Here is a 25,721-nt window from a genome sequence, read left to right as displayed (position 1 = left end):
TTACTTGTACTGTTTTTTTTCCCATTTATTTATTTTTTAAATTGAATCACACGCATTTACAAAGTTGTACATGATTAGATTTCAGTCATATAATGCTTCAACACTTGTCCCTTCACCAGTGTACATTTCCCACTACCAATGGTCCTAGTTGCCCTCCTGACCCATCCCACCACCTATCACTATGGGCAGTCACTTTCTCTCTCTCTCTCCCTCTCTCTCTCTCTCTCTCTCTCTCTCTCTCTCTCTCTCTCTCCACCCACCTCTCCCTCCGTCCTCCACCCCCTTATGGTTTGCAATACAGATAAGGAAAGGTTATCAGGTATATCCCTTTACATGTGCCCTTCACCCACATATACTCTTGTGGCAAGCTTCCAACCATTGACCTATCGTCCTGGCCCCTGTTTACCCTCACTTTGCATATTAGTCTCATACTTATATTTTATACTCCACAAATGAATGCAATCCTTCTATACCTATCCCTCTTTTTCTGACTTACTTCAATCAACATGATACTCTCCATGTCAATACGTTTATAAGAAAATGTCATGACTTCATTCTTCCTAACAGCTGTATAGTATTCCATCAAGTAGATGTACTATAGTTTCTTTATCCAGTCATCTGTTCTTGGGCACTCAGGTTGTTTCCAGATTGTGGCTATTGTAAATAATGCTACTTTCTGTACTATTGCTCTGGCCCTTGCATATACTTTCTTGATAGTGAGGTGCCCATACTGAGTGCACTGACTGAACTTAGTGGGGTGTGTGAGTGTGGTGCTCTTGCTAGTCTGGTGCCCATGCAGTAGACAAAATGTGTGTAGTCTCTTGTGGAATCTCCAGTGTAGCACAACCAGGTGTATGCAAGCTCTGAAACCAAAAGCAGAGAACCCCTGTGAGCATGGCAACCAATTATGTGGACAGTGTCCCTCTCTCCTACCCACAGTCAACAATGAAAACCAAAGGACTGGGAATTCTCAACTTGGATTCATTGACATTGCTTCAGAGAGCAGTGATGCAGGCCTTGAGAGGCCGCAGCTGCTGTGTTGAGTCGCCACACACTCGCATCCCTCCAGTGGAGTCCGAAATAGATTAAACAGTCTGCTGCTCATGGCACGGCAGGCCTCTCAGCTCCATTTGAAGTTCAGGCTTGGTGAACTTCTGTGGGGGCCGTTGATTTGAGTCACTGTTGGTGAACCCTGAGCTCATGAAATCCCCCAGTTTCAAAGGGCACTGCTAGCAAACTTGCTCAAGAGGAAGATGTGTTTTCTACTTGTCTGGGCATAAATATGCCCATTGACTGGGAGAGAGACATTTCTAGCTTTGGAAGATTGCTGAGACAAAAGTTGGGGTGAGATGTATATAAACAATGAAGCATCATGTCTCAAGAAATTGCTGAGTTAACTTTTATGTTTTTGTGGGAACTTTGAGGTATTCTTAAAGTCTTCTAACAGCCCCATCTCCACCCACCACCATCTAAAGAAGAAATAGCAACCAGTTTAAAAACTCTAAATGGCTAATACACTAAGCTGCCTAAAATGACAATGAAGTACCTGAAATTAAAATGTTTTAAATTTAAAAGAAAGTTAGTGGAATTTGTGTCCGAGAATAAAACACAAATTTTATGTGACTGTGGGTTTTTTTTGTTTGTTTTTGGGCCACACCCAAACAAATGTGCTGGGGCTACTCCTGGCTCTGCACTCAGGAATTATTCCTGATGGGCTTGTGGGACCATGTGGGGTGCTAGGGATCGAACTCAGGTTGACTTTATGCAAAGCAAATCCCTTACCCACTGTACTATTGCTCCAGCCCCAGGGTCTTTTATGAGATCCATAAAATATTCAGTTTCATGAAATTTAAAAGTTCTAGATGGAATAGTAATATTATAAAGGGAAGATCTTACAAATTCTAGAATTTTTTTGTCTGAATAGCCTTTTAAATTTCCTCTGACATATTAGTGTTTAGCAATCTGAAGTTTTTGAGGAGCTTAAGAACATTCAGAATTTTATGCTACAAAGATTAAAGAATCGGGGCTGGAGCAATAGTACAGTGGGTAGGGCATTTGCCTTGCACGTGGCAAACCCGGGTTCGAGCCCTGCATCCCATATGGTCCTCCAAACACTGCCAGGAGTAACCTCTGAGTGCAAAGCCAGGAGTAACCCCTGTGCATCATCAGGTGTGACCCAAAAATCAAAAAAGTAAAATAGATATTCTGTTCAAAAAAATTAAAGAATTTACATGAAAAACAGTTTCATGTAATAACAATATGTCAGAAGATGATTAGATTGTAGTGTATACTAAAGATTTGCATAGGGCTTACCGTAGTTTTCTAGCCCTAACAAAATAATATTTTTTTTTCAGAATCACTAGGGCTGCGTAGTAAACTTATGAGGAAAATTGAAGAACTCAAGTCAAAGATGAAATCCCTTTCTTCTGAAATTCCTGATGAATTTATATGTCCAATAACTAGGGAGCTTATGAAAGATCCTGTCATTGCCGCAGGTATGTATACTATAGTGAGATCCAGGATGTATGCAATAAAGGTAGATAGTTCACAGTTCATTTAAATGTGAAAAAATTCCCATTTATTTTTTTTTTTGTGTGTGTGGTTTTTGTGGTGGTGGTGGCTATGGTGGTACCCAGGGCTTATTCCTGGCTATACACTCAGGTATCTCTCTTTTGAATCAACTAATCTTCCAGTTTTCCCAGCACCATATGTGGAAGAAACTGTACTATCCCAGCTGTATAGTTTTGACTCATTTGACATTAAATGACCATATATATATAGTATGTTCATATCTAGTTTCTTTGTTTTGTTGCATTAATTTCACCTAACTTTACACTGTTGTTCTGATTATTAAAGCTTTATAGTATAATTCCCCTCATTTTCATTCTTTTTTTTATGTTTTGTTTTTGTTTGGGGCCACAATTGGCATACTCAGGGTTTCTCCTATCTTTGCACTATGGAATTGCAGCTGGCGGGCTCTGGTGACCAGTTGGGATGCTAGGGATCAAACCCAGGCTGGCCACTCGGGGGGCCTTACCCACTGTACTATATTGCCCTGGTCCCTTACTTCTTATTTCTTGTGTTATTATTGAAAACAGGTATTTAAAATTCAGTTAAATGTTTTGGTAGACTTTACCAGAGTCTATCAAAGTCGTTAAAGTCAGTGACTTCATGTTTTCCCTGTGTTGTCTCTTTGAGAGTTTCTATGTTTTGGGTATTATATTTAGGTCTTCAGTCCATTTTGATTTGTTTTTGTAGGTTGTTAAAGGTACAATCTGGCCTTATTCTTTTATATGTGTACATATGGTCTTTTTTTAGCACCAATTGTTTGAAAGTATTCAGTGGTCTTTCCCTGTTGTGTAGTTTTGGCATCCTTGTTGAACATCACTTGACCAAGAGTTTATTTCTGGGGTCTCAATTTATTTCATTGACACTTATCTTTGTGTCTATAACAATGCATGTATTTTATTTATTGGACCACAAATGTTTAAATTCTAGATAAAAGTCTTGGTAGACATACATAATCTTTTATCCCTATGTGAGCTTGCCTGATTTGGGGAGTGGATTCTGGAATTTGAACCCAGGGTTGCATACAATACAAAACATATTTGAACACTGAGCTATTTCTTACCCTTCTTGCCATTTCATTATGGTGATTTTTAAAGAGTAAAAAGTACTTATTTTGATGAAATACAGTTATTTTTCTCCTAATGATTTATGCTTTTAGAACAGCAAACAAAACATTAATACCATGAAAAGTCAATGTACTAAATAGAAGATAACCATAAATCATATCTGATAAGGAATTAGTAACTATAATAGAAGGGCTAGAGAGAGCGCAGTTATGTAGTAGTACATGAAATCTGGTAGTTTAAATCATCATAGATTTTCTTTAATTGCTTTAGGACTTGACTTTTACATATATTCATAGATTTTGGAAACAGTATTTCAGTTTCTACATGCCAGAGTTCGTGGGTTTTGATTTTTGTCTTTGGCATGCATGTAATTAAAACTGAATATGCACATTATTTTAGAACCTTTGAATTAGAACTTTTCATTAAACAAAATAAATTATTTTTATCCATTGAACATATTTGTCCATGTGTGTATTGAACTCCATTTTCTCATTTCTATGACTTCTGACTAAATATCCCATATCAAATAGTATTTATCATTTTGTGACTGACTTCTTTCTCTCAATCCTCAAATTCATTTTTTCTTTATTGGAGCTGGGGAGATAACTCAGTGAGCCAGAGTGCATTCTTTGTATGCAGGAGGGCCTGGATTATTTGGGGCCATGCTTGGCAGTGCTCAAGGGGGTACTCCTGGCTTTTAGGGAAATCATATGTGGTGCTGTGGATCAAATGAGGATCAGCTGCACGCAGGGCAAATGCCTTTGTAAGGTTTGCTCAGGACAAAATAGTAGCAACAGTCCCCGAATCAAAGATCACCCTATCCCCAGCACAGACTTATGGCCCACATGGTGCCAGGAAGTGACCAGGTTCCATTCCATGCTTCCTCACATTGACCCCTACAGATAACAGAAGGCCAGACCAAACACACTGATCGTTCCCAAGACAACTTAAAAACCCACTTAGGACTGAAACGTAAGCACGAAATTTTTTAAGTCTGTACCTGTACCTCACGGGTGATTCAATTAAAACAAAAAACACTTAGTTTTTTCCAGGGTGCCACTCTCCCTCAGCCTCCCCTGAGGTTGATAGGGGTCTGCCAGAAGCATACTCCAAAAAACTTCTCCCCAGGAAACTTCTGTTTCTTCACTTGTACTCATCTCTGTCCCTCTCTCTGCACCAGGTAAGGCCTCTAACCTATCAGCCTTAACCTCTGTGCTCTCTCTCCAAACTACAAGAGGCATGGTTTGATATTCACCACTAAGCACAGAGCCAAGAGTAACTACTGAGCACTTCCAATTGTAGCGCCCTCCCAAGAGCTCATATTGTATAAGATGTACTTCTTTAAGACTAGATATTCTGTTGTAGGTGTATATCACGTTTTGCTTTTCTTTTTATCTATTACTTGACACTGGTGTTGCTTTTATAACTCTTTTCAATAATGCTGCAGTAAATGTGTGTGAAGTTACCGTTGAGATTGTGATTTCAATATGTACTCAGAAGCAGAAGAGTTTCAGTAGGAAGTTACTTATTTTTCCTTTGATAGTGGCTAGCCTAACTGGTATGAGGTAACATCTCATTGTGACTTTGATTTGCATTTTGCTACTGATGAAAGATAATGCTATCTTTTCATGGTTCTTGGCCATTTGTATTATCTTTGAGGAAAATGATTATTCAAATTCTTTGACTATTTTATATTTTTATTTAATCACTATGAAATTTCAAAGTGATTCATGATTGGGCTTCAGGCATATAATGTTTCAAAACCAATCAGTTCAGTTTGACTTTCTAAACATTTTTTTTTTAATTGAATCACCACAGAATAGAGCATTTCATGCTGTTCATGTTGGGGTTTAGTTATACAGTGTTCCAACACCCATCCCGCCACCAGTGTAATTTCCCAGCATCAATATCCCCAGTTTCCCACCCACTCGCCCCCCCAATCTCCCAGTTTGACTTTTTAAAATCAAATTATTTTTGTTGTTGTGTCTTAGAGAAATGAATTATGGTTTCTTGATATTAACCACTTACCTAGTAAAGTTTGCAAATGACTGACGTTTTGTTTGATTTGGACAATACCCAGCAGTGCTGAGAGATAACTCCTGGTACTGCTCAGAGAATCAGGTCCTGTGCCAGGATTTAACTGGATCAGCTGTGTTCAAGGCAAGCGCCTTAATCCCCATGCTATCTCTCCTGCACTTGTGCAGAAAACTTTGATATAGCCTTATATGTCTATTTAAGCTATTGCTGCCTTTCCTTTTGTTGTCATAACTAAGAAATACTGCCAAATTTAGTGACGTCATGTTTCCCTTATGTTGTTTTTTTGGAGTTTCTTAGTTTTGTATATTACATTTAGGCCTTTAATCCATTTAGACTTATTTTTGTAGGTGGTTGAGGTAATAATTCAGCTTTATTCTTTTGTATATGGATTTTTTTTAGCACCATTTGTTAGTATTCAATGGTTTTTCCATGTTGTGTAGTTTTGTCATTTGTTGAACATCATTTAACCAAGAGTTTATTTCTGAGGTGTCAAATTTATTTCATTGGTATATATTTTTGTGTATAACAATACTGTTTTGTTATGTTTGGGGGCTGCACCCAGTGGTGATCAGGTTACTCCTGGCTCTGCACTCAGGGATCATTCCCAGCAGGACTCAGGGGACCATATGGGGTTTTGGAGATTGAACCCAGGCTGACTGCGTGCAAGGCAAGAACCATACCTGCCATACTATCACTGACACAAAAATACTTGATTACTGTAGCATTGTAATCACTGTCAGTCATCCCGTTGCTCATTGATTTGTTTGAGCGGGCACCAGTAATGTCTCTCATTGAGAGACTTACTGTTACTGTTTTTGGCATATCCAATATGCACGGGTAGCTTGCCAGGCACTGCCACTCGGGCTCGATACTCTCAGTAGCTTGTAGCATTGTAATATGTTTTGAAATCAAGAAGTGTGAAACTTTCAGATTTGAACTTTCTCAGGATTTTTTTAATCTCTTTGGGCTCTTTTGAGATTCCATATTGTCTTTTTTTTTTTTTTTTTTTTTGCTTTTTGAGTCACACCAGGCGATGCTCAGGAGTTACTCCTGCCTCACGCACTCAGGAATTACTCCTGGTGGTGCTCGGGGACCATATGGGATGCTGGGAATCGAACCCGGGTCGGCTGCATGCAAGGAAAATGCCCTACCCGCTGTGCTATCGCTCCAGTCCCCCATATGAGTTTTAAGACATATTTTTCTATTTCTTTTCTTTCTCTGTCCTGGGGATAAAATCTAGTGCTTCAGACATGGAAGGTAGGCACCTTATCACTGAGCCATATCCCTAAATATTTGTTTCTGCAAACAGTGCCATTGGAATTTTGATAGAGATTGCACTGAATCTGTGGGTCACTTTGGATAATAAGGACATTTTAGCAAACACTCATTCAGCCTATGAATTCAGGCTAGCTTTACATTTATGGTCTTTTCTTTCTTCCAGCAAAGTTTTGTAGTTTCCAGCGTAAGTTTGCCAAGATTTTGATTTGGCCTACTCTATAGATTTGATTGGTAGTCTTTATTGGTTCTGGGGCTACACCTGTTGTAGGGGGGTCAGAACTGGGTCCTAATAAGTAATGACTGTGTTCAGCCTATGGAATATCTCTTTACTTAGTTTTGGTATAAAGTCTATAGATCAGTTTGGAATTGAGAGCTTTAGAATATACTTACGCTATTCTTTTTTTTTTTTTAACATTCTCTAGGCATTACTTTGTATATGAGGACATAGGTTTTGCACATTTTTGCTAATAGTATCCATGATTATTTGTCTTTCCCCCCTCTTGCTGCTGCTGTGTGCCAAGCACCGGATGCTAACCATTTGCTTTACTGGTCACATCCCTGGTTTTGTCTTTTTTTCTTATAGTTAAAATACGCACATTAATATTAAAATTTTTCATGTGAACTTGTGTTTTAGTGAAAGTAAATACATTTGCAACATCATACAAGTGTCCTTTTCAGAATTCTTTTTATCTTTAATATTAAACTCTCTATAACCATAAAGTAACTTCCAGGCTGTTAGGGTGCACACTTTTCAGTGTGGGACACTGGCTCAGCCTCTAATACTGTGGCATCCCAGGGTATCGCCCTGTGGTCCCTGGCACTGCAAGGCCAGAGCAGCAGCACATCCGCAGGCCCTAGCACTAGCATGTGGAAATGGCCCCTGTATGCCACTTGGGAGGCTTCTGCCCTGCAAAAAATCCTCCTTTCTCAGACCCTGAAAAGTTCTCAAGGTTTCGTTCTCTCCCAATTTGATTATTGAAGATACCTCCTAAGTGGTATCCTAAGTGGGACTGGAGCGATAGCACAGCGATTGGGTGTTCGCCTTTCACGTGGCTGACACGAGTTCGATTCCTTCGCTCCTCTCGGAGAGCCCAGCAAGCTACTGAGAGTATCGAGGCCACGTGGCAGAGCCTGGCAAGCTACCCATGAGTATGGGATATGCCAAAAACAGTAACAATAAGTCTCTCAATGAGAGACGTTACTGGTGCCCGCTCGAACAAATTGATAAGCAACGGGATGACAGTGACAATGACAGCCTTCTAAGTGGAACCATGTAATATTATTATGTTTTTTTAAAGTGTCATACCCAGCTCTGCTCAGGGCTTACTCCTGTTCCTGTGCTCAGGCATCACTACTGGCAGGGCAAAGGGACCATAAGGTGATGCCAGGAATTGAACTGGGGTCAGCCTCGTGCAAGGCAAGTGTCCTACCTGTTCTCCAGCCCCATGTCCCCTAGTTTTATTTTCAGGGATCATTCATATTGTAGCATGTGTCAATTTCATTCCTTTTGACGGCTGAATTATATTTCATTGAGTGTACTTTTCTTTTCACGATGTCATGGACATTTTGGTTATACTTACCTTTTGGATGCTGGTGAATCATGTGCCATGAATATGAGGAGCATGAGTGTAAAAATATTTGCTCCCTGGCTTTGTTCTTTAGGGTATAAATTGAGAGGCAGAAATATTGGTTTATACAGGATCTGTATAGGTGAGGAAGCAACAAACATTTTTGTTGGCTACACCTGTTTTTTCTTCCTTAAATGACTTTGGAAACCTTATAGAAAAATCTGAAGGTTTATTTTGGGGGCTTTAACACAGTATTAGTTTCTTGCAAATACCAGGATCAAACCCAAGGTCTCTTATGTGCAAAGCATCTATTCTGTCAACAAGGTATATCTGCCACCCTCTTTTGTTCATCGTAATCTGAAATCTATTGCTGCATGGTATTTAGTATCTACAGTGATGGTAAAGTTATACCTACTTTTTCCATCAAACTATTTTATGCTTTCCCCTGTTGACATTTTGGGACCACACTGGGTGGTACCTCATGCAAAGGCAGCACCTTACTTCCTGTGCTCTCTCCAGTCCCCACTGACATTTTGAGGTATAATTCAAATATACCATACTAATTTCTGGCACACAATAATCAGTCTAGTTATCTATTATCACAGGTAGTTAAAAGTTCTTATAGAAAAAAATTAAGATTTTTTCCAATTTTCAGATTTGTAATAAAGCATAACTTTTTTTTTTTTGCATTTTGGGTCACACCTGGCGATGCACAGGGGTTACTCCTGGCTCTGCACTCAGGAATTACCCCTGGTGGTGCTCAGGGGACCATATGGGATGCTGGGAATCGAACCTGGATCAGCCGAGTGCAAGGCAAACGCCATACCCGATGTGCTATTGCTCCAGTCCCAGCATAACTATTTTGACCATGCTATACACTACTCCTTCCACAAACTAATTTATAACTGGACTTTTACTTTTTGATCCTCTTCGCCCATTTCAATCTCTCTTTCCAGAAGTATACAGAGTCTATTGGTCTATCTTTCAGTAGACGCCAAGTTTGTGCCATTTGTCCATGTTGGTGTACAAAGCAGTAGATTGTCATCTGTGAATAAAGTTTATCCATTATACTGCTGCTGATCACTGTTGAGTTGTAAACAGTGCTACCACTCCCTTGTTCTTTGCTGAGTATAATCATAGCAATCTCATTTTTCATAGTGGGTGGATCAGTTTCCACCTGTAAGCAGTGGGAGAACTCTTAATTGCTTCCTAGTTTTTAATATTCAGTATGTCTTTCATTTTTACTTCTGGGTCCATCCACTTTATTGAAATAGTTGTGGATATACAGGTGCAATAAATTTATTTTATAGACTTTGCCTAGTTCCCCCCGTCAATATTTTGCAGAATGATACCTTATATCACAATCAGGACATTAACATTGATGCTATCCACAGTTCTAAACCTTTTAATCACTATAGTCTTCACCATGTAGCTCTCTCTTCCCAAAATCTAGCCTTCATTTTGTAAGCATGATATGACCAGAAATCATACAGTAAATAAATCTTGAGCTTAAACTTTTATTCCATTAACTTAATCCTGGGAGAGTTTGCATCCATTTAATTTAGTTCTCTGTGGAAACGTAGTTAAATTTAAGGGAAAAACTCAATATACAGAAACAATTCAATTTTGAATAAGACTATCATTGACATCACTGTCACTGTCATCATGTTGCTCATCGATTTGCTTGAGCGGGCACCAGTAACGTCTCCGTTGTAGACTTGTTACTGTTTTTGGCGTATTGAATATGCCACGGGGAGCTTGCCAGGCTCTGCCGGGCAGGCAAGATACTCTCAGTAGCATGCCGGGCTCTCCAAGAGGGGTGGAGAAATCGAACCTGGGTTGGCCCCATGCAAGGCAAACGCCCTACCTGCTGTGCTATCTATTTGGGGTAATACCTCTTAGGTCCTTGTCCCCCTTTGTCCTGCATTGAAAAAAATTATTTGAAAGTGCCAAATATTAATTTTTGACCTATTAGATTCAGTGCCTTAGGGGGGGAAAAAAAACCCAAAATCACTTTTTTTTTTTAGATTGCTTAAGTCTTTATTATTTGCTTTTTTGGGAGGAGTGGGGGATCACAGCTGGCAGTGCTCAGGGGTTACTCCTGGCTCAGCACTCAGGAATTATTTCTGGTGGTGTTCAGGGGATCATATGGGATGACGGGGATCAAACCCAGGTTGGCCACATGCAATGCAAATGCACTACCCGCTGTACTATCCCTCCAGCCCATACTCAAGTTTTTAAAATGTAGATGAATGGGCCATATAGTAAAGTGTAGGCAATTGCTTTGCATTTGGCCATGAATTTGGGCACTGTATATGCTCGCCAGAGGACATCTGGACATCAAAAATCAAGCACGATCTAGGAAGTATTTTTGATAAAAAATTTCTCATGCAGTATTTTAGGATCACTGTATCACTGTCATACTATTGATCACCGATTTGCTCGAGCGGGTGGCAGTAACGTCTGCATTCGTCCTAGCCCTGAGATTTTAGCAGCCTCTCTTTACTCATTCTTCCCAGTGGTGCCACATTGGAGACTTTCAGGGTAAAGGGAATGTGACCCATCATTGTTACTGTATTTGGCAATATGGAATATGGCATGAGAGTTTCCCAGGCTCTCTGAGAGGGAGAACTAGGCTATAAGAGGTCACACAGCTGCGAATATGGCCTTGCACTTCGGGGAGCTTTGTTTTATAGTCTCTGGATCTTGGCTGTTGATGGGATTACAGGGCGGGGGAGGGGAGGGGCAGTTTGTGGGTGTGGCTGCCAAACTACTGGAAAATGGGGGGAATTTGGGTAGAGGAGGCCCAGTCCCAATCCAAGCAGGCTTGGAGATCTCAGCCCCAGGTCGTGCACACCTCTTCTGGTTCCTGCATGCATGAGGCTCATCCGAACGTGTGGAGAGGGGCCTTGAGCATGACTGTGGCTGGGATCCAGAGGTCTTTAGCTGCAGGGGCTCTGCTTGGGGCGGGGAGGGAAACTCAACCCACCCTGCTCTGAGGGACCCCGGTGAAGACAGCCAGTCGTGGGGGAAAGAGACTCTGCTGTGATATTTATACACAATTGGAATACGACACGGCTGTAAGGAATGATGAAATCATGCAATATGCAGCAGCATGGGTGGAACTGGGAGATACCATGTTAAATGAAGTAAGCCAGAAGAAGGAGGAGAAATGAAGGATGATCTCACTTATCTGTGGTATTTAGAATAATTGGATGAGGGAATGCAATGTTTCAAATGAGTATGCAGAGGAGAAGGAAAAGACGAGTGGAGAGGAGGAGAAGACAGATGGGAAGAAACAAGGCCCAGGTTTGGGGTGGGGCAGGGGGGCAAGCACGAAGGTGCTGTTAAGGAATGACAGATCAAACATCCAAACCACAGAGTCAAAAGCACTGATATCAAGAGACCCAAACTCCAACAGCCAACCTCAGAAAGTTTCCAGTTAGGAGGGAGGTTGGAGAGGGGTATTTTAGGATATGAGCCATAAATTAATGGCCACCATTAATAGAGAATTTTCTCCAGTACTGTTTAACAAAAGTTCCTGGAGATTTTTGGCCATCTAGTTCACCTAAAGAGTTTATTTTAGAGAGGACAAGGACTGAAATGTCACACATTTCATATTCTCTATTTTCAGGCCTGTACTGTATATTTAACATGTTAATTCATCTAATTCAATTCTGTAACTTTTTCTGGAAAGCCACTAAATTATTTGGCTTCTTTGTGGAGTGCATCCTCTTTGGCTTCCATTGTTGAGCAGGTGTAATGCCAGTGGTTACATTCAACTATTCTATTGTACATTTAACCCTTACAGTCCATTTCTTCAGACCTAGCTACTGGGTTGACTATAATTTATATCAATCCCATTTACCATGTAGATTAGGAGCCAGATTGCTTGGATTTAATTCTCCACCCTACTTGTGTGACCTTAGAAAGTTATTCAGATTCTTTGAGAATGTGATGCTGAGTAAATGAGTTGACAAGTCCAGCAGTGTTCCCATGATCTTTTGTACTCACAAAGTACTGCCTGTGGGAATAGGACATATTTAGAGGTGTTGTGCTTGCTTTGTCCAGTTCTGGGGGCAACAGATGAGAACATAGGGCTGGTTAATCACCAGAAGTTAATCTCATAGGAACATTATTAGTTTTGGTCTTTTCTAGAATCTCACCACCTGGATTATGAAACAAAATTGTGACTGGAGCTTATTAAATACTGTACTTCTTAAAACTACCTGTACAACTTTCACAACTCAGCATCTTGGTTATAGGAAGAGTCACATGGCTTTGTTTGGATGCAAAAATAATAGTTTTAAGAGTTAAAAAAAAGTTCCTCTAGTTGATAGGTAGTTCAAATAAGACACCAGAAGTGTTATTAGTATAAACTCTAAATGATATTTTGTTAAAAGTACTTCTGAATGAGAAAAATGCTGGTGGGAAGTGGTTATAACCCTTTGTATTGCTTTCTCTTCAAGTGTTTCAAGAAGTTTGTAATGAACATAAAACTGTTGATTATCCCAGAATCACTAATACCATGGAAAGCAATTAATCTGCAGTTAGGATAAGTAACTTTTCTTCAGTAGGAAACCTTTGTACAGAGTAGAATGTTTTGACATTTTATTCACCAGTAACTCCAGAAACTGACAACCTAAAGCAGGCAAAGAAAAATTTTAAAGAAGTTCTATTAAACATGAATAAACTCACTGACTACTAGTGAGTAACAATCTATCTGAGCTTATATGTAAGGAGTCAGTATTTCTGGTCTTTTTTTAATGTTTAGACTCTTAAAAATAAGCCTAAATCAGCTCCAAGTTAAAGAACCTACATGATTTTTAAAAATTCGATAAACCGTTTAGCTTAACTAATCCCTAGAAAAAAAAAAGCCATGAAGTCCAAATGTCGGGAAAATATGGTAACAGATTTGATCATAACTTTCAGTTTAAAATAGAACATATACTTTAACAGTTTGGACATTCATAAAATATTAGGAATTGAATAGTGAAATGGAATGTAGCAAAGAAATGAACAAAGTGTGCCACTCATATTTAACTTTGTAGCAAATGAGTTAACTGCCACTGAACTGTGTTTGACACAGTAATACAAACAAGCATATTTTCATAGTCTAGTGAGTATGATATATGCTCAAGATAAAACACAAGTATGGCAATCAAATTATAAAATAGCAAATAATCAGGGCACCATATATGGTGTCAGGATTCAGATCAGCTTCAGCTTTATGCAAGGCAAGTGCCTTAACCCCTATACCATCTCTGGCTTTAAATAAATGTTTAAGGAAAACATGCAATTGGCCAGTAAATACTAAAGGAAAAAAAAGAAACTGTTAAAGTAGTGTTGTACAAAACAGTTCAGAAAAAAAAAAAAACACTTCCTTTTATAGCTTTATCGGAGAGAACAAAATACTGAAGAATTACTGTGAAAATTAACATTTATACTACTCAGCTAACCAGCTGAACAGAATTAAAATCTCCGAAATAGACCTGTGCATATAGTCAACTTATGACAAAGAAACCAATCAAGAATGTATAAAGGTCAATGTTTTCTTCAATAAATGGTGTTGAGAAGACTAAACAGCCATGAGAAAATAATGAAATTGGCCACTATTTCAATTCTATACACAAAATAAGCAATTACAGATTCGAATATAGGCCCTAACTCGAGTTGTAAAGTTCTTAGAAGAAAACAAAGACAGTAGACTCAGATGTTAATTATTTGCTTCCAAAGTCAGATGCCCCCTTCCTCCCACCACCACACACACAAAATATGGGTGCTGGTAAGATAGGACAGCAGGTAAGGTGACTGTCTTGCACGCAGTTGAACTAGCACCCCATATGGTCCTCTGAGCACTGCCAGGTGTGGCCTAAAAGCAAAAAAAAAAAAAAAAAAGAGACATAGTCTGCTGTAAAGGTGGCTCAACCACACCAATAACCAATAAAATGAAAACCAAAGCCACAATGAGATTAACTCATCCCAGTTAGCTATTATCAGGCAGGAACTGAGGGACACCAATTTAGTGTAAGTGGGAATTGATACAACTGCTATGGGGAAAGGTGTGAACTTAGTTTCTGCAAGAACCACCCTGTAAGAAGTCTCATTTCAGGTTTTTATGTGAAGGAAACAAATCCCATGACTTGAAAGGCAAACGTATTCCCATATTCATTACAATATTAACATCAGCAAAACTATGGAAACGACCTAAGTTCCCATTGATACCTGAATAAGATAAGGGGATGTTCTTTAACTATAAAAATAGGAATTTCTGACATGTGTCACAACATGGATAGGCCTTTGTTGGAGCAGGCATAGGTTTTTGTTCTCAGTCAAAATTGAAAGCAATGGGCTAGATTGGCTGAATTTAGAAAAGATTTAAGAGATAGGAAAGGGAGAGAGGGAAGCACTCTGATTATGGGAAAGATCTCCTCAGGCAGGATTCTAAAGAAAACTTTCCTCTTTTATACCATTTTAACAAAGGAAGAATGAGCACTTTTTGCTGAGTTGAAAGCAAGTGAAACTGATAAAACAAGAGTTGGGATGGTGGGTGTTCATATTCTGGTGTTGTGGTTATTTAGGTTAGCAGGCATATCCTGGTCCCACACTTGTGACATTCCACTTGCCCTGCCTGGTCCCCATTTGTCCCTGTCATCCTGAAGATATTATGCTAAATAAAAACAGACTTGTACGATTTTGAAATATGATTTCAAAACAGTAACAGCAAACAATACAGAAAACAAATTGGTGGTTGCCAGAATAGGAGGGAGGTGTATGTCATTAAGATCTTTAAAAGTTCTCAGTATAATAAAAAGGCAAAAATTTGGAATTGTGAGGAGCTAAGGTTAGACTTCCATTAAAAAAATAAAAATCTATAGAATCCAATAGAAAAATGGGCTAAATGTAAATCAGTTCACTGGGGGAAAAGCCAGTGGCTCTTCAATATATTCCATCTTCCTCATAATAAAGTAGCCATTACTCACGAGAAATCCATTTTGACAACATACTGTTGGTGAGGCTCAAGGGAAAAAGGCAATTTTGCAAACAGTAGAAATAAAATAGAACTCCTCTGTATAAAGCAGACTTATATACACTCTGATGCTGCAATCTTACTTCTGGAAGCCCCCCTAACTAAGGTTATTCATTGCAGCCAAAGAACAGACACAACCTAGAGGTTGTTCAGAGGATACTGTGGAAGGAAATTATTTTCAAGAAGTAATTAATTGAAAAACTGACCCAGTACAAAACAGTGCATACCATGCAAGTTTTCATGTAATAAGGTATTACATTTTAAAAAGGTTAAAAACTAATGTGTGTGGTTAACTACATGTGAAGGTTGGAAACAAGGGTCAGACAGAAATAAGCTCCTCTGAACTCAGCTTGATTTATAGTGTTTACTTTGAAACACTTAATTTTGCAATTAAAACAAATCTCGGAAAATTGGGAGGATAAAAAAAAAAAAGCTCATGGACATGGTGTATATCAAGTTGGTAGTAAGAAACTTTTCAAGTGATTTTCAAATAATATTCTCATTAGATGGACCTAGTTAGAGCTATCTTGTGATGGAACCAGAAATAAAAATGTGTGTGATGGTAATATATTAGCGTTTGTTAATCTTCAACCGTGGCATGCATTTTAGATAAAAGCAAATACGTTGATGTGTAAATGGAATTAAGAACTAAGCCATTCAGTTTAAAAAACAGATTCAAGTATAAATACAAAAGCAGGGAGGAAAAAAATTACAGCACACCAAGTATTGAAGGTCTTAGCTGGTATTCTCTCCCCCCCACACCCCACTGTGAATTCCTTAACCATCAAAGCTTTTGTGGAATAAATTCTTTAATTTCCGAGTATCTTATCTAACTCTTCAATGTGTTGGAAAGTTTTGCTGAGTTATTCTGGATTCGCTCATCTTTCGTCACTATTTACATAAACACAGCCAGCGCACTAATGTGGCAAACTTCATTTCCACTTCAGCTGGCTCCTTTCCTTTCACCTCCTTCTATCTACCTTTTTCCCCTGAACTCTAGTGTTCAAAAGAACAGTAGGGTATCAGGAGCTTAAAATGACATTGTTCCAGGTAATTTGAACAATATTAACATGTCTCAGAATTTAGTAACTGTGGCAGACATATTTTAGGCATACAAACAAGACTAATTAAAATAGAGATCTTGGCAAGAGACTTCACACCCATATCATTTAGCAACTACCATTTACGTTTTGCAAATGTGTTTTTTTTTTCCAGATGGATATTCATACGAAAAGGAAGCAATGGAAAATTGGATCAGCAAGAAGAAACGCACAAGTCCCATGACAAATCTTGTTCTTCCTTCATTAGTACTCACACCAAACAGGACTCTGAAAATGGCCATCAATCGATGGCTTGAGACACATCAGAAATAAAATGGTCTATATTACATCATATTATTTATATTTTCCAGTGATCTCATTTTTCTTAAACGGGAAAACAAGAGAAAGGTAAATATCTAAACTTAGTTACCTATAAAATTATTTGTTTTCCTTCTCTAACACAAAACGGCTAAATTTACACATCTACTTAGAATATTTAAAAGCTTTTTGTACTAGTGAAAAAAAACTTAATATGTAAAGAAATAAAGTTTTACTTTAATTGCAATACCCACTGCCCAGAGATTGGAATGATCTATCATATAATGGATATTTAAATTTTAGTTAATAGTCTTTGATAAGTTTTTAGAATTTTTCTATCGACAATTTGTAACAGTAAGTTTAGATTTGTTTATAACTAAATCAAGAAAACTAGACTGATATGTTGACTGATGTTGAATTCTTATAAGCTGGTAATTATTCCCCACCCAATTCCAAACTGGTGATACAAGTTAAATGGAATAAATTATCACTAATATATCAAATTGACTTTGCTATAGTATATAAAGTGGCAAGCTAGCCTTTCAGAATTCTTAAAGTTCTCACATAAGTCAGAGTAACAATACATTTTTTAGCCAATACACTAATATATAGTATCTTAGTAAATGTTCTAAGGTTTATAAGGTACTAATAAATAGTACCTTGTTCACTCAGAAGAACACCTCAAGTTTAGAAGACTGAAGTTCTGGGGCTGGAGCGATAGCACAGCGGGTAGGGTATTTGCCTTGCACGCGGCGTACCCGGGTTCTATTCCCAGCATCCCATATGGCTCCCCGAGCACTGCCAGGAGTAATTCCTGAGTGCAGAGCCAGAAGTAACCCCTGTGCATCGCCGGGTGTGACCAAAAAAAAAAAAAAAAAAAAGAAGACTGAAGTTCTACTGATGGAGCATAACTGCCTCAAGTTATGAATGGAAGCCACTGTCAGGAAATATAGCTTATACAACCACATGGGAACTCAATAGAATTATAAATGAGAAATTCAGAAATTAGAAATCAAGACATCCCCCAACCCTCATTATACTAATTTAAAATTTTGAATATGTAGAAACAGGGCAAATGCAATATAATTAGATTTTCCTATGTTTTATAAATATGTGCTGTATATTTGGAGAAAGGTTAGAAAAGCCTATCTACTAAAGAAATCTTCACCTTATTACTGATTTGCAAAATGACTGCCATTCTAATATATTATGGAACTTTACTTCCAAAAGTTATCTTTTTTATACATTACTTCTCACCCAGGAAATCAACAGAGGGTAAGAATTTGTTCTAGAGTGTGTTTTACTGTATTCTATCAAGAATATATGCCAAGACTACTATAAAACAGAAATTTTAATAGACCCTAACATTGGGCTAAAAATCCTTCAATAAAGTAATAGTTTTATAGGAGGCTGGATTGTTTTTACATTAAAAAAAAACAAAAGTCTCCAGAGTCACTAATACAAAACACAGTGCTTATTTTTTAAATGTCATTTCCACTTTGCTTGGTGGTGTGCAGTGCCAGATATTGAACCCAGGGTCTCACACATGCAAGGCAGACTGCTCCACTGCCGGGCCACATCCCCAGCTTCAAAATTGTGGCTTGCTTTTCTGTTTCACATAGGCGGGGCCACCACACAGTGTGCCACTGGATCCTCAGCCTGTTCTGAATAGATGGGTGCAGCACTCCCCTGCCAAGGGTTTCCCAAGGAGATTTCACCTCTTTTCTGGGAAGACCAAGAGTATATCAAAATCACAGAATAATAAATTATTAGAGTCAGACTGTCTTTATAGGAAAAGTTTTTAGATGACAAGTATCTCTTAGCCAGTTACACCTCACTCTGTCCACATTCTTTTTCGGAAAGGGGTTGCTGAGGCTACATCTTGCAGTGCCAGGATTATTTCTAGCTCTGTGCTTATGGGATCATATGTGACACCAGGGACCAAACCAGGCTCAGCTACATGCCAGGCAAGCTGCTTAACTCCTGTACTGTTTCTCTGCTTTATGTTCCGGTTTTTACTAAGAGCTGACAAGAACTGTAAATCTTATACTCAACCTTACTAATACCAATAACCAGCCAGTAGCCTGAAAGGTGCATTTACTACAGAATAGACTTAAGATTCCAAGTTAAAATTTCATGAACATGACACAATTTAATGTTTACACTCAGACAACTCTGAAATGGAAGTGTGTAAAAGGAAATACATATTCTAACTGAAAGATCACACAAATAAGCTGGAAAACAAACTTCCACATTGAGCCATTTGTTCAGAGTATTGCTGGAGTATTTGGAGTATTTGAGAGTTCTAGCATTAAAAATAAGCTATTGATAGTAAAATTCACTAAGATCTCATGGAAGAATATAGAATGCTTTCCTTTATGTTTTTCATATTAAACAGAAGACTTACTTTTATCCTTAAATATTTTTAGATTTTCAGAGAACATAGTCACGTGTGGGCACCACAACTCGCTGATCACAGTGTCTGAATGTGAGCCACACAGCCAGACGGGCGATTCCCCCCTTAGTACCAGAGCTGAAAATGTTCAAATACTACAGCCAGGCTTGTGTGTGACCTTTAACCATTGAAACAACAACCAAGGGAAGGGGAAAATCACCTTAATTTTTTTTATTAAAATTAAAAAATAACCGAGTGGGTATAAAGACAATTTCTGAGGGATGGAGAGATACTGGAGCAGGTAGGGCATTTGCCTTACATTTGGCTGACCTGTGTTCTACCCCCGTATCTGAGATGGTCCTCTGAACCCTGCCAGGAGTGATCTCTGAGTAGAGCCAAGAGTAAGCCCTGAATATTACTGGGCATGACACAAAGTAAAAAAAAAAAAAAAAAAAAAAAAAAGAGTACTTAATTCATTTAGCCTTCCTTTTTTTTTTTAATCCTCACAGCACATCATCATAAAGGGAAATATACATACACACACACACACACACACACATATATATATATATATATTTATATATGCCTCTCGGAGAGCCCAACAAGCTTCTGAGAGTATCCTATCACACAGAAGAGTCTGGCAAGCTCCCCGTGGCATATTCGATATGCCAAAAACAGTAACAATAACAGGTCTCATTCCCTGACCCTGAAAGAGCCTCTAGCTGTTGGGAAAGATGAGTAAGGAGAGGCTGCTAAAATCTCAGGGCTGGGATGAATGGAGACGTTGCTGGTGCCCGCTCGAATAAATCGATGAACAATGACAGTGATGACAGTGACAGTCACACCTATACTGAAATTATTAAAGGAAATTAAATATGCATTTAGTAGTATCACTGTAATCCCACTGCTCATCAATTTGCTCGAGTGGGCACCAGTAACGTCTCCATTTGTCCCTGTCGAGTGCTAGTGTAGTAACACTAACATGTGACAGTAACAATGACAGTCCTCTTTCCCCTGATCCTGAAAGAGCCCCCAATATGCTATCGGGCAACACTAGCATTTAGTAGTAATTCTATAAAAAACAGGCTTTCCACTGCTTGCACTGCATAACAGGATCACACAGGATTGAAGCAAGGTATTTAATTGCTATCAGGACATTCTTTACTTACCATTATTTCATTTAATGCAAAACAAATTCTATTAATTGTCTTTATTCCATATGGAAAAGTACAGTAGTTGTGCAGAAACAAAACTACATAACAAAAGAATAAGACTTTCACAACTGTTAAAACAATAAACAATAAATAAGCCATAGAAGTTATAGCAGAACTCATGAAAAGCTTATAAAAATGATAAAGCTGTACAAAGTATTCTGTACACATTCAGGAGCAAATGTTGAAGAATGATACTGGAAAATTCTTACTCATACAAAACCATAATGATGCTCACAGGAACTTCAGTACAACTATTCATTTTTAAAACAATCTGTAAATATAGAACTTCCTTCTCCCCAATTGTAGAAAATAAATTTCACATCCCAACATATAAAACAAACATACTCCCATCTCTCAAACACTTGAACATCCTCCCAGGACATACCATCTCCATTATAAAAATACCTTTAGATAAACGTTCATTCCTGTACCTCACCTTTACAAATGAATAACACATCATCTTGGATTTAAGTAGCACCCCAAAGGTGTTCATACTGAGATAAAGTGCTGTTACTGGTATACTGTTATTAACATGCCATAATATATAATTCAGTGCAATAACCAGCATGGATGAAGCTTATAAAGAACATGCAAGTACATGACTTTTTTTAAAAAAAAGATTACTTGAAATAGTTATATTTACAAGTTTGACTACAACCTATTTAATATGTACAACATGTGACTATAATGTTTGTATAATAAAAGTAACAACTGACCACACTTTAAATATCCAAATTAAATACTGTCCTTAGAGGGCCTTGGAAGATTTGTTCCAGGAGAGTTATCATTAAAAGAAGTTTTAAAACCAGCTGAGAGCCAATTTACTTGTCACCAAGAACAGGGGCCTGAGCATTTTAGCCCCAATCCAATTTGACCATCAATCATGATTCCAAATGGTTTCTGCTACTTCCACACATTAAGAATACCACGAAGCATACAGTTCCAAATAAGGTATTATAAAAATATCCTGAAACACAAAGAGCATTTACTTTTTTCAGGAAACTGCCAGGAAGGGAACAAAATTTGATATTTTTGTATTTTGCTTTAGAAAACAGAAGGAGAAAATCAGTTACATAACATTTATAGCCACACATAATTTGGATAAAACTCAAAAGGTCTTAATTTTAAATATTTATATAAATTGGAATTCGACTCAATTGTATGGTAACTTAAAAATACGATCTCTCCTTCCCTCAGGAGAAATATTCTAGATATGCTGTGTTGAGTTATTAAATCTATCTCGACATTTATATTCTCTAAGAAATATTATAATTTACCACAGAGCAAAGGCTAGAAGGAAAAATGATAAAGACCAAACAATTTCGTAAGAGAAAAGCATTGATGTCTTCTTGGCTGTCTCATAGTTTTAGCTTGATATAAATAATTGTAGATTTGATCTGGATTAGCATTCTTATTTATGGTGACTTTTAGCTATTTCTTACAGAAGTTTTATGCCACATTTTCCATGTACAAATAGCATCCAATCCACCCCTAAGGGAAAAAAATGCATATGGCTAAAAAGTAATTTTTGCTCGTGAAAAAGCACTTAATTACCACCAGGAGCCGATACAAAGTTTTCCAAATTCTACAAACAGGTCTTTTTTTAAGGCTCACACATTTGACTCTATGAATGAGCGCTTTGGTTTTGCTGACGGGAGGTGACTTCTGTGTGCTTCGCTGCTGATATGAGGCTGCTGTTTGGAGATGCTTTCCTGATACAGATGAGACACAGTCTTACCCATCCTGCTCTCCTGACAGTGGATGGGGATTTGGCACTTTTCTTCCAGCTCCTTCTTCGGGGCCCCATTGTGGACACTCCCACCCAGGGTAGCAGCAGAACAGGTTTTGGCTGGGTAATGATACCCACCGGCTGGTTTGAGGGTGGGCTTCTCCGAGTTCGCCGACTGCAGGCCAGCTGCAGTGGACGTGCCAGCCAGGAGCCCCTCGGGCACCTGACAGTGCCAGGTGCGAGTGGAGGGATTGCCCTGCTGCTGGAACCGCGCGGTCTTATCCATGATGCCCATGAATGGGGTGTTGCGTGGTCTGTGCTCCGCGGTGCTGCCCGTGCCCTGGCTTACAAGTTTGTCTTTGATTCGAGCTTCTGGTCCTTGGGCTTTAAAGCCATCTGAAAAACTGCTGCTTGAAGTCAAACTGCTGGTTGAACTTGACATCTTTATGCTGCCAGATGGGGAACCCGAGGAGCCTGAGCTAGCAAGGGACGCTGCATGTCGCATGTCACTGCAGCCCACTGGTCCGCCCTGAGTCAGGGGCGCCACATCCACAGCCACCCCCGCCTGAGCCAGGAGCCGCTCTGCAGTTTTGATCTTGCTCGGTAGAGGGTAGGCAGCGCCACTGTCGCTGTGATGTGGCTGGATGCTGGGCCGGTCCACAAAATGGCCTGCTGCGGCCCCGAGGGTGAAGGGCCCTGTTCCGTCCAACAGCGGGGTTCTGCTCCCGGCAGAAGCCGCAGGGACCCTAGCTGGTATGGGACTCGGGGGAGGATGCTGAGCCGAGGCTTGCATCTTAATGCTCCCGTTTCTCACGCTAGGGGAGCCCAGATGCTGGCTAGTCTTCACAATCTGCGCCTGCTTGCTGGGCTGCATAACCAGCCCTGGCTGGGCTACAGGCTCCCGCGGGGCCTTGCTTCCGGGCCTGTTCTGTGGGGACACTGGCCGTATTTTGGACTGCAACCCTTCCTGAATGTTTCGGATATATGGGGAGGGGACCGATGAGGATGGCTGGGACCTGGGAGCCAGAGAAATGGACTCTTCCCTCAGAGAATTGACTTCTGCTGCTTCTTCCCCTTCTTCTTCTTCTTCTTCCTCCTCCTCGTCCTCTTCTTCAGCCTCCTCAAGATCGAAGTGGTCATTTAACTCAGGGGTCATGGCTTCCTCTTCATTGTCTGAATCGTTAGGGGGCACTGGCGGCGGTGGCAGGCTCTGCTGCTTCTGCTGCTGGTTCCTCTGGAGTTGCTTGCACTCCTCCTCCACGCGGGCCAGGAGTCTCTTGATTTCTTGATTGCTGGGACAGAGTTTCACAGCTTCCCTCAAGTCAGCCAGAGCAGCCACAAACTGCCTTTATATTTAAAAGAGAAAATGATAAGTCATGCAGGAACATGGTGTCTGACTATAACTGCTCATAGAACAGCTCTGCTGAATGCAAAGAGAAGGCATCTGAGTGAGGCCAGCCACACCAGCCACGACCCACTTCACTAGCTCACTAGCACAGACTTAGCTAAGTGGGGTGCTGAATCCTAATCCTGATCTGTGCACCATCCCCTCTCACCCAGTCCTTCCGCAGCTCTTCCCCACCTCCCAACATTTTTTAACACTGCCAGGTGCCAGGCTCACTAAAACTATGAAAGAACCTAGAATCTTCCATTCTCCCATTCACTTGGGATAAAGGGGAGCTACTGAGAAAAGGGATGCAGCGAAAGTTTAGTTGCTATTGATACCAAGTTAGCAATTTAGTTTTGAGAGCACAGAGAGGTGTCAGAAGCTCGCAAAGTCAGGCAGAAGCTCTGATAATGCAGAAACACACGCTCTAAGCCCCGACAGTACCTGCTGTTTCTCTTCGCTCTTGCCCTAGCATAAAAGGCTTCATAGGACTTTGGTTTCAATTCGAGGGCCTTGGAAGCAAATTCTTCTGCTAAGCCAAAATCCTGGTGTCAACGATCAAATACATCAATCAAAAAAAAAAAAAAGAGCATTAGAACATTGTTTATAGGTTAACTTTTCAATGGGAGTTTTTCGTCTAAAGGTTCACAGAGAATTGGAACCAACAGAAGACAGATGAAGGCATGGGAGGTTTGTTCTGTCTTGTTTTCCAGTTGGGAGAGAAGAATCCAGTCGAGAAGGGAAGCTCGCTGATGCTGGACAGAGGGCAAGAGGATGGAACGTGCTGGCAGTGCAGGGCTTTCTGCACTGTTCACCTCTACCTCTGCCTGGGGGTGGGGGGGAGGACAGGAAGAATGTGGGGTCTGGGGGCAGGCACATCATTGGATTTGGTGGGAAGATGGAGTTGAAAGCAAAGGAGAAGAAAGAAATTCAGACACACCTACCAGTTACGATTTGAATATGAGCAAACTACAGTGAGTGTCAAAGTAGGATTCTGGCCTGAAGAGACCAGCAGAGTATAAGGCACTGCTGCTGAACATCACGTGCCTGCTCTCCCAGTGAAGCTGGGGAGAGGCCACTCGGACAAGCCGACAGTCCAGTCAGGGAGGATGGAAAGCAGCGGGCAGACCCCAGCAGTGCTCAGCGTGCTGTGGGCCGTGTGATGCCGGGGACTGGACTCAGGCTTAGACAAGTTCTAGAGGGGTGGGGAGTGAAAGGCCTGGAGACTAGCACCCAGGATTGGCAGCTCCTCTGCTGGGTGCAGCCTGGTCAGGATCAGAGGTGCTGGCAGCGGGGGCTGGGGGTGGAGGGGGAGGGCGGGGGCTGGCTGTACTGCTGCGCTGCTGCCGGGAAACCCTGTGTCACCCAGGGAGTGTGGCGAGGGTGGTGCTTACGTTTGTTTTCCTTCTGCAGCGAGACAGATTGAGATAGAGGGAAACTCTGAGTTCATTAAATGGTCTCATGTCCTCTCCAAGTCCTTCTCGAGGGAACTTCCTTAGGGCGTACTGGTACCTCTGCGCAGCCTCCTTCATCTTTCCTTTCTAGGGTTCAAAAACCAGACATTTACCCCTTTTTCAGAGGCTTCCGAATAAAGAAGGTTTCCCAAACCAGAGGTCCAGGAGAGGTGAGCAGCGATGGCGCCCACCTGCTGCCAGAGGCACTGCCCTTCCCGGGCCACAGAAACCCCCAAACTGGGAACTGTCCACCTTCGTACATCAGACTGCCTCTGGCAAATTCTGAAGAACCATGTCATGAATGATCTCTCATCTAATTTTGGTGTAAGAATCAGATGAAAAAAATGATGCAGTTCCTAGGGCAAGGAGACTTGCAGACAAACCCAGTGCTTGCTGTTGAATAGTAATTTCTGTTTTAAAAGGAACAAAAATGCAGACTTTAAAAATCGGAGCAGCACTGCATGTCAGTTTCAAGGCTAAAGAAATTCATTTGCTCCCTCAGTCCTGCAGCACAGCAGGTATGAAGCCTGCTGAAAATGGCTTGATGCTTCCGACATAATTGCCTACAAAAATTCACATTAAAACCACTTCAAAGTCACAACAGTATACACTCGGAGCTCCATCTCAAACTGATTT

The 25,721-nt window shown here is 40.2% G+C and overlaps 2 protein-coding genes across 9 annotated transcripts in view; one reads left to right on the top strand and one right to left on the bottom strand.

Moving 5' to 3' along the window:
• WDSUB1 (WD repeat, sterile alpha motif and U-box domain containing 1) overlaps positions 1 to 21,600 on the top strand; it is a 47,808-nt gene extending 26,208 nt beyond the window's left edge. For all 5 annotated transcript variants that reach the window (XM_055120534.1, XM_055120532.1, XM_055120533.1 and 2 more), the window contains 2 exons: positions 2,355 to 2,495; positions 16,764 to 21,600. In XM_055120534.1, coding sequence (XP_054976509.1) covers positions 2,355 to 2,495; positions 16,764 to 16,921 — 299 coding nt within the window. In that variant the 3' untranslated portion in view covers positions 16,922 to 21,600. The remainder of the gene's footprint in view (positions 1 to 2,354; positions 2,496 to 16,763) is intronic.
• The window catches only part of TANC1 (tetratricopeptide repeat, ankyrin repeat and coiled-coil containing 1), a 246,711-nt gene continuing 241,416 nt past the window's right edge, over positions 20,427 to 25,721 (bottom strand). For 3 of the 4 annotated variants that reach the window (XM_055120528.1, XM_055120530.1, XM_055120529.1), the window contains exons 25-27: positions 25,026 to 25,172; positions 24,076 to 24,176; positions 20,497 to 23,590 (exon numbers count right to left, since the gene is read on the bottom strand). In XM_055120528.1, coding sequence (XP_054976503.1) covers positions 22,126 to 23,590; positions 24,076 to 24,176; positions 25,026 to 25,172 — 1,713 coding nt within the window. In that variant the 3' untranslated portion in view covers positions 20,497 to 22,125. Of the gene's footprint in view, positions 23,591 to 24,075; positions 24,177 to 25,025; positions 25,173 to 25,721 lie in introns of all 4 variants that reach the window. The other variant, XM_055120531.1, reaches the window with a different exon arrangement.

This window comes from Sorex araneus, chromosome X, assembly GCF_027595985.1.
Source record: "Sorex araneus isolate mSorAra2 chromosome X, mSorAra2.pri, whole genome shotgun sequence".
Classification (NCBI taxonomy): domain Eukaryota; kingdom Metazoa; phylum Chordata; class Mammalia; order Eulipotyphla; family Soricidae; genus Sorex; species Sorex araneus.
The sequence above is the reverse complement of the archived record's forward strand: the minus strand, read 5'-3'. Positions and strand labels throughout refer to the sequence as shown.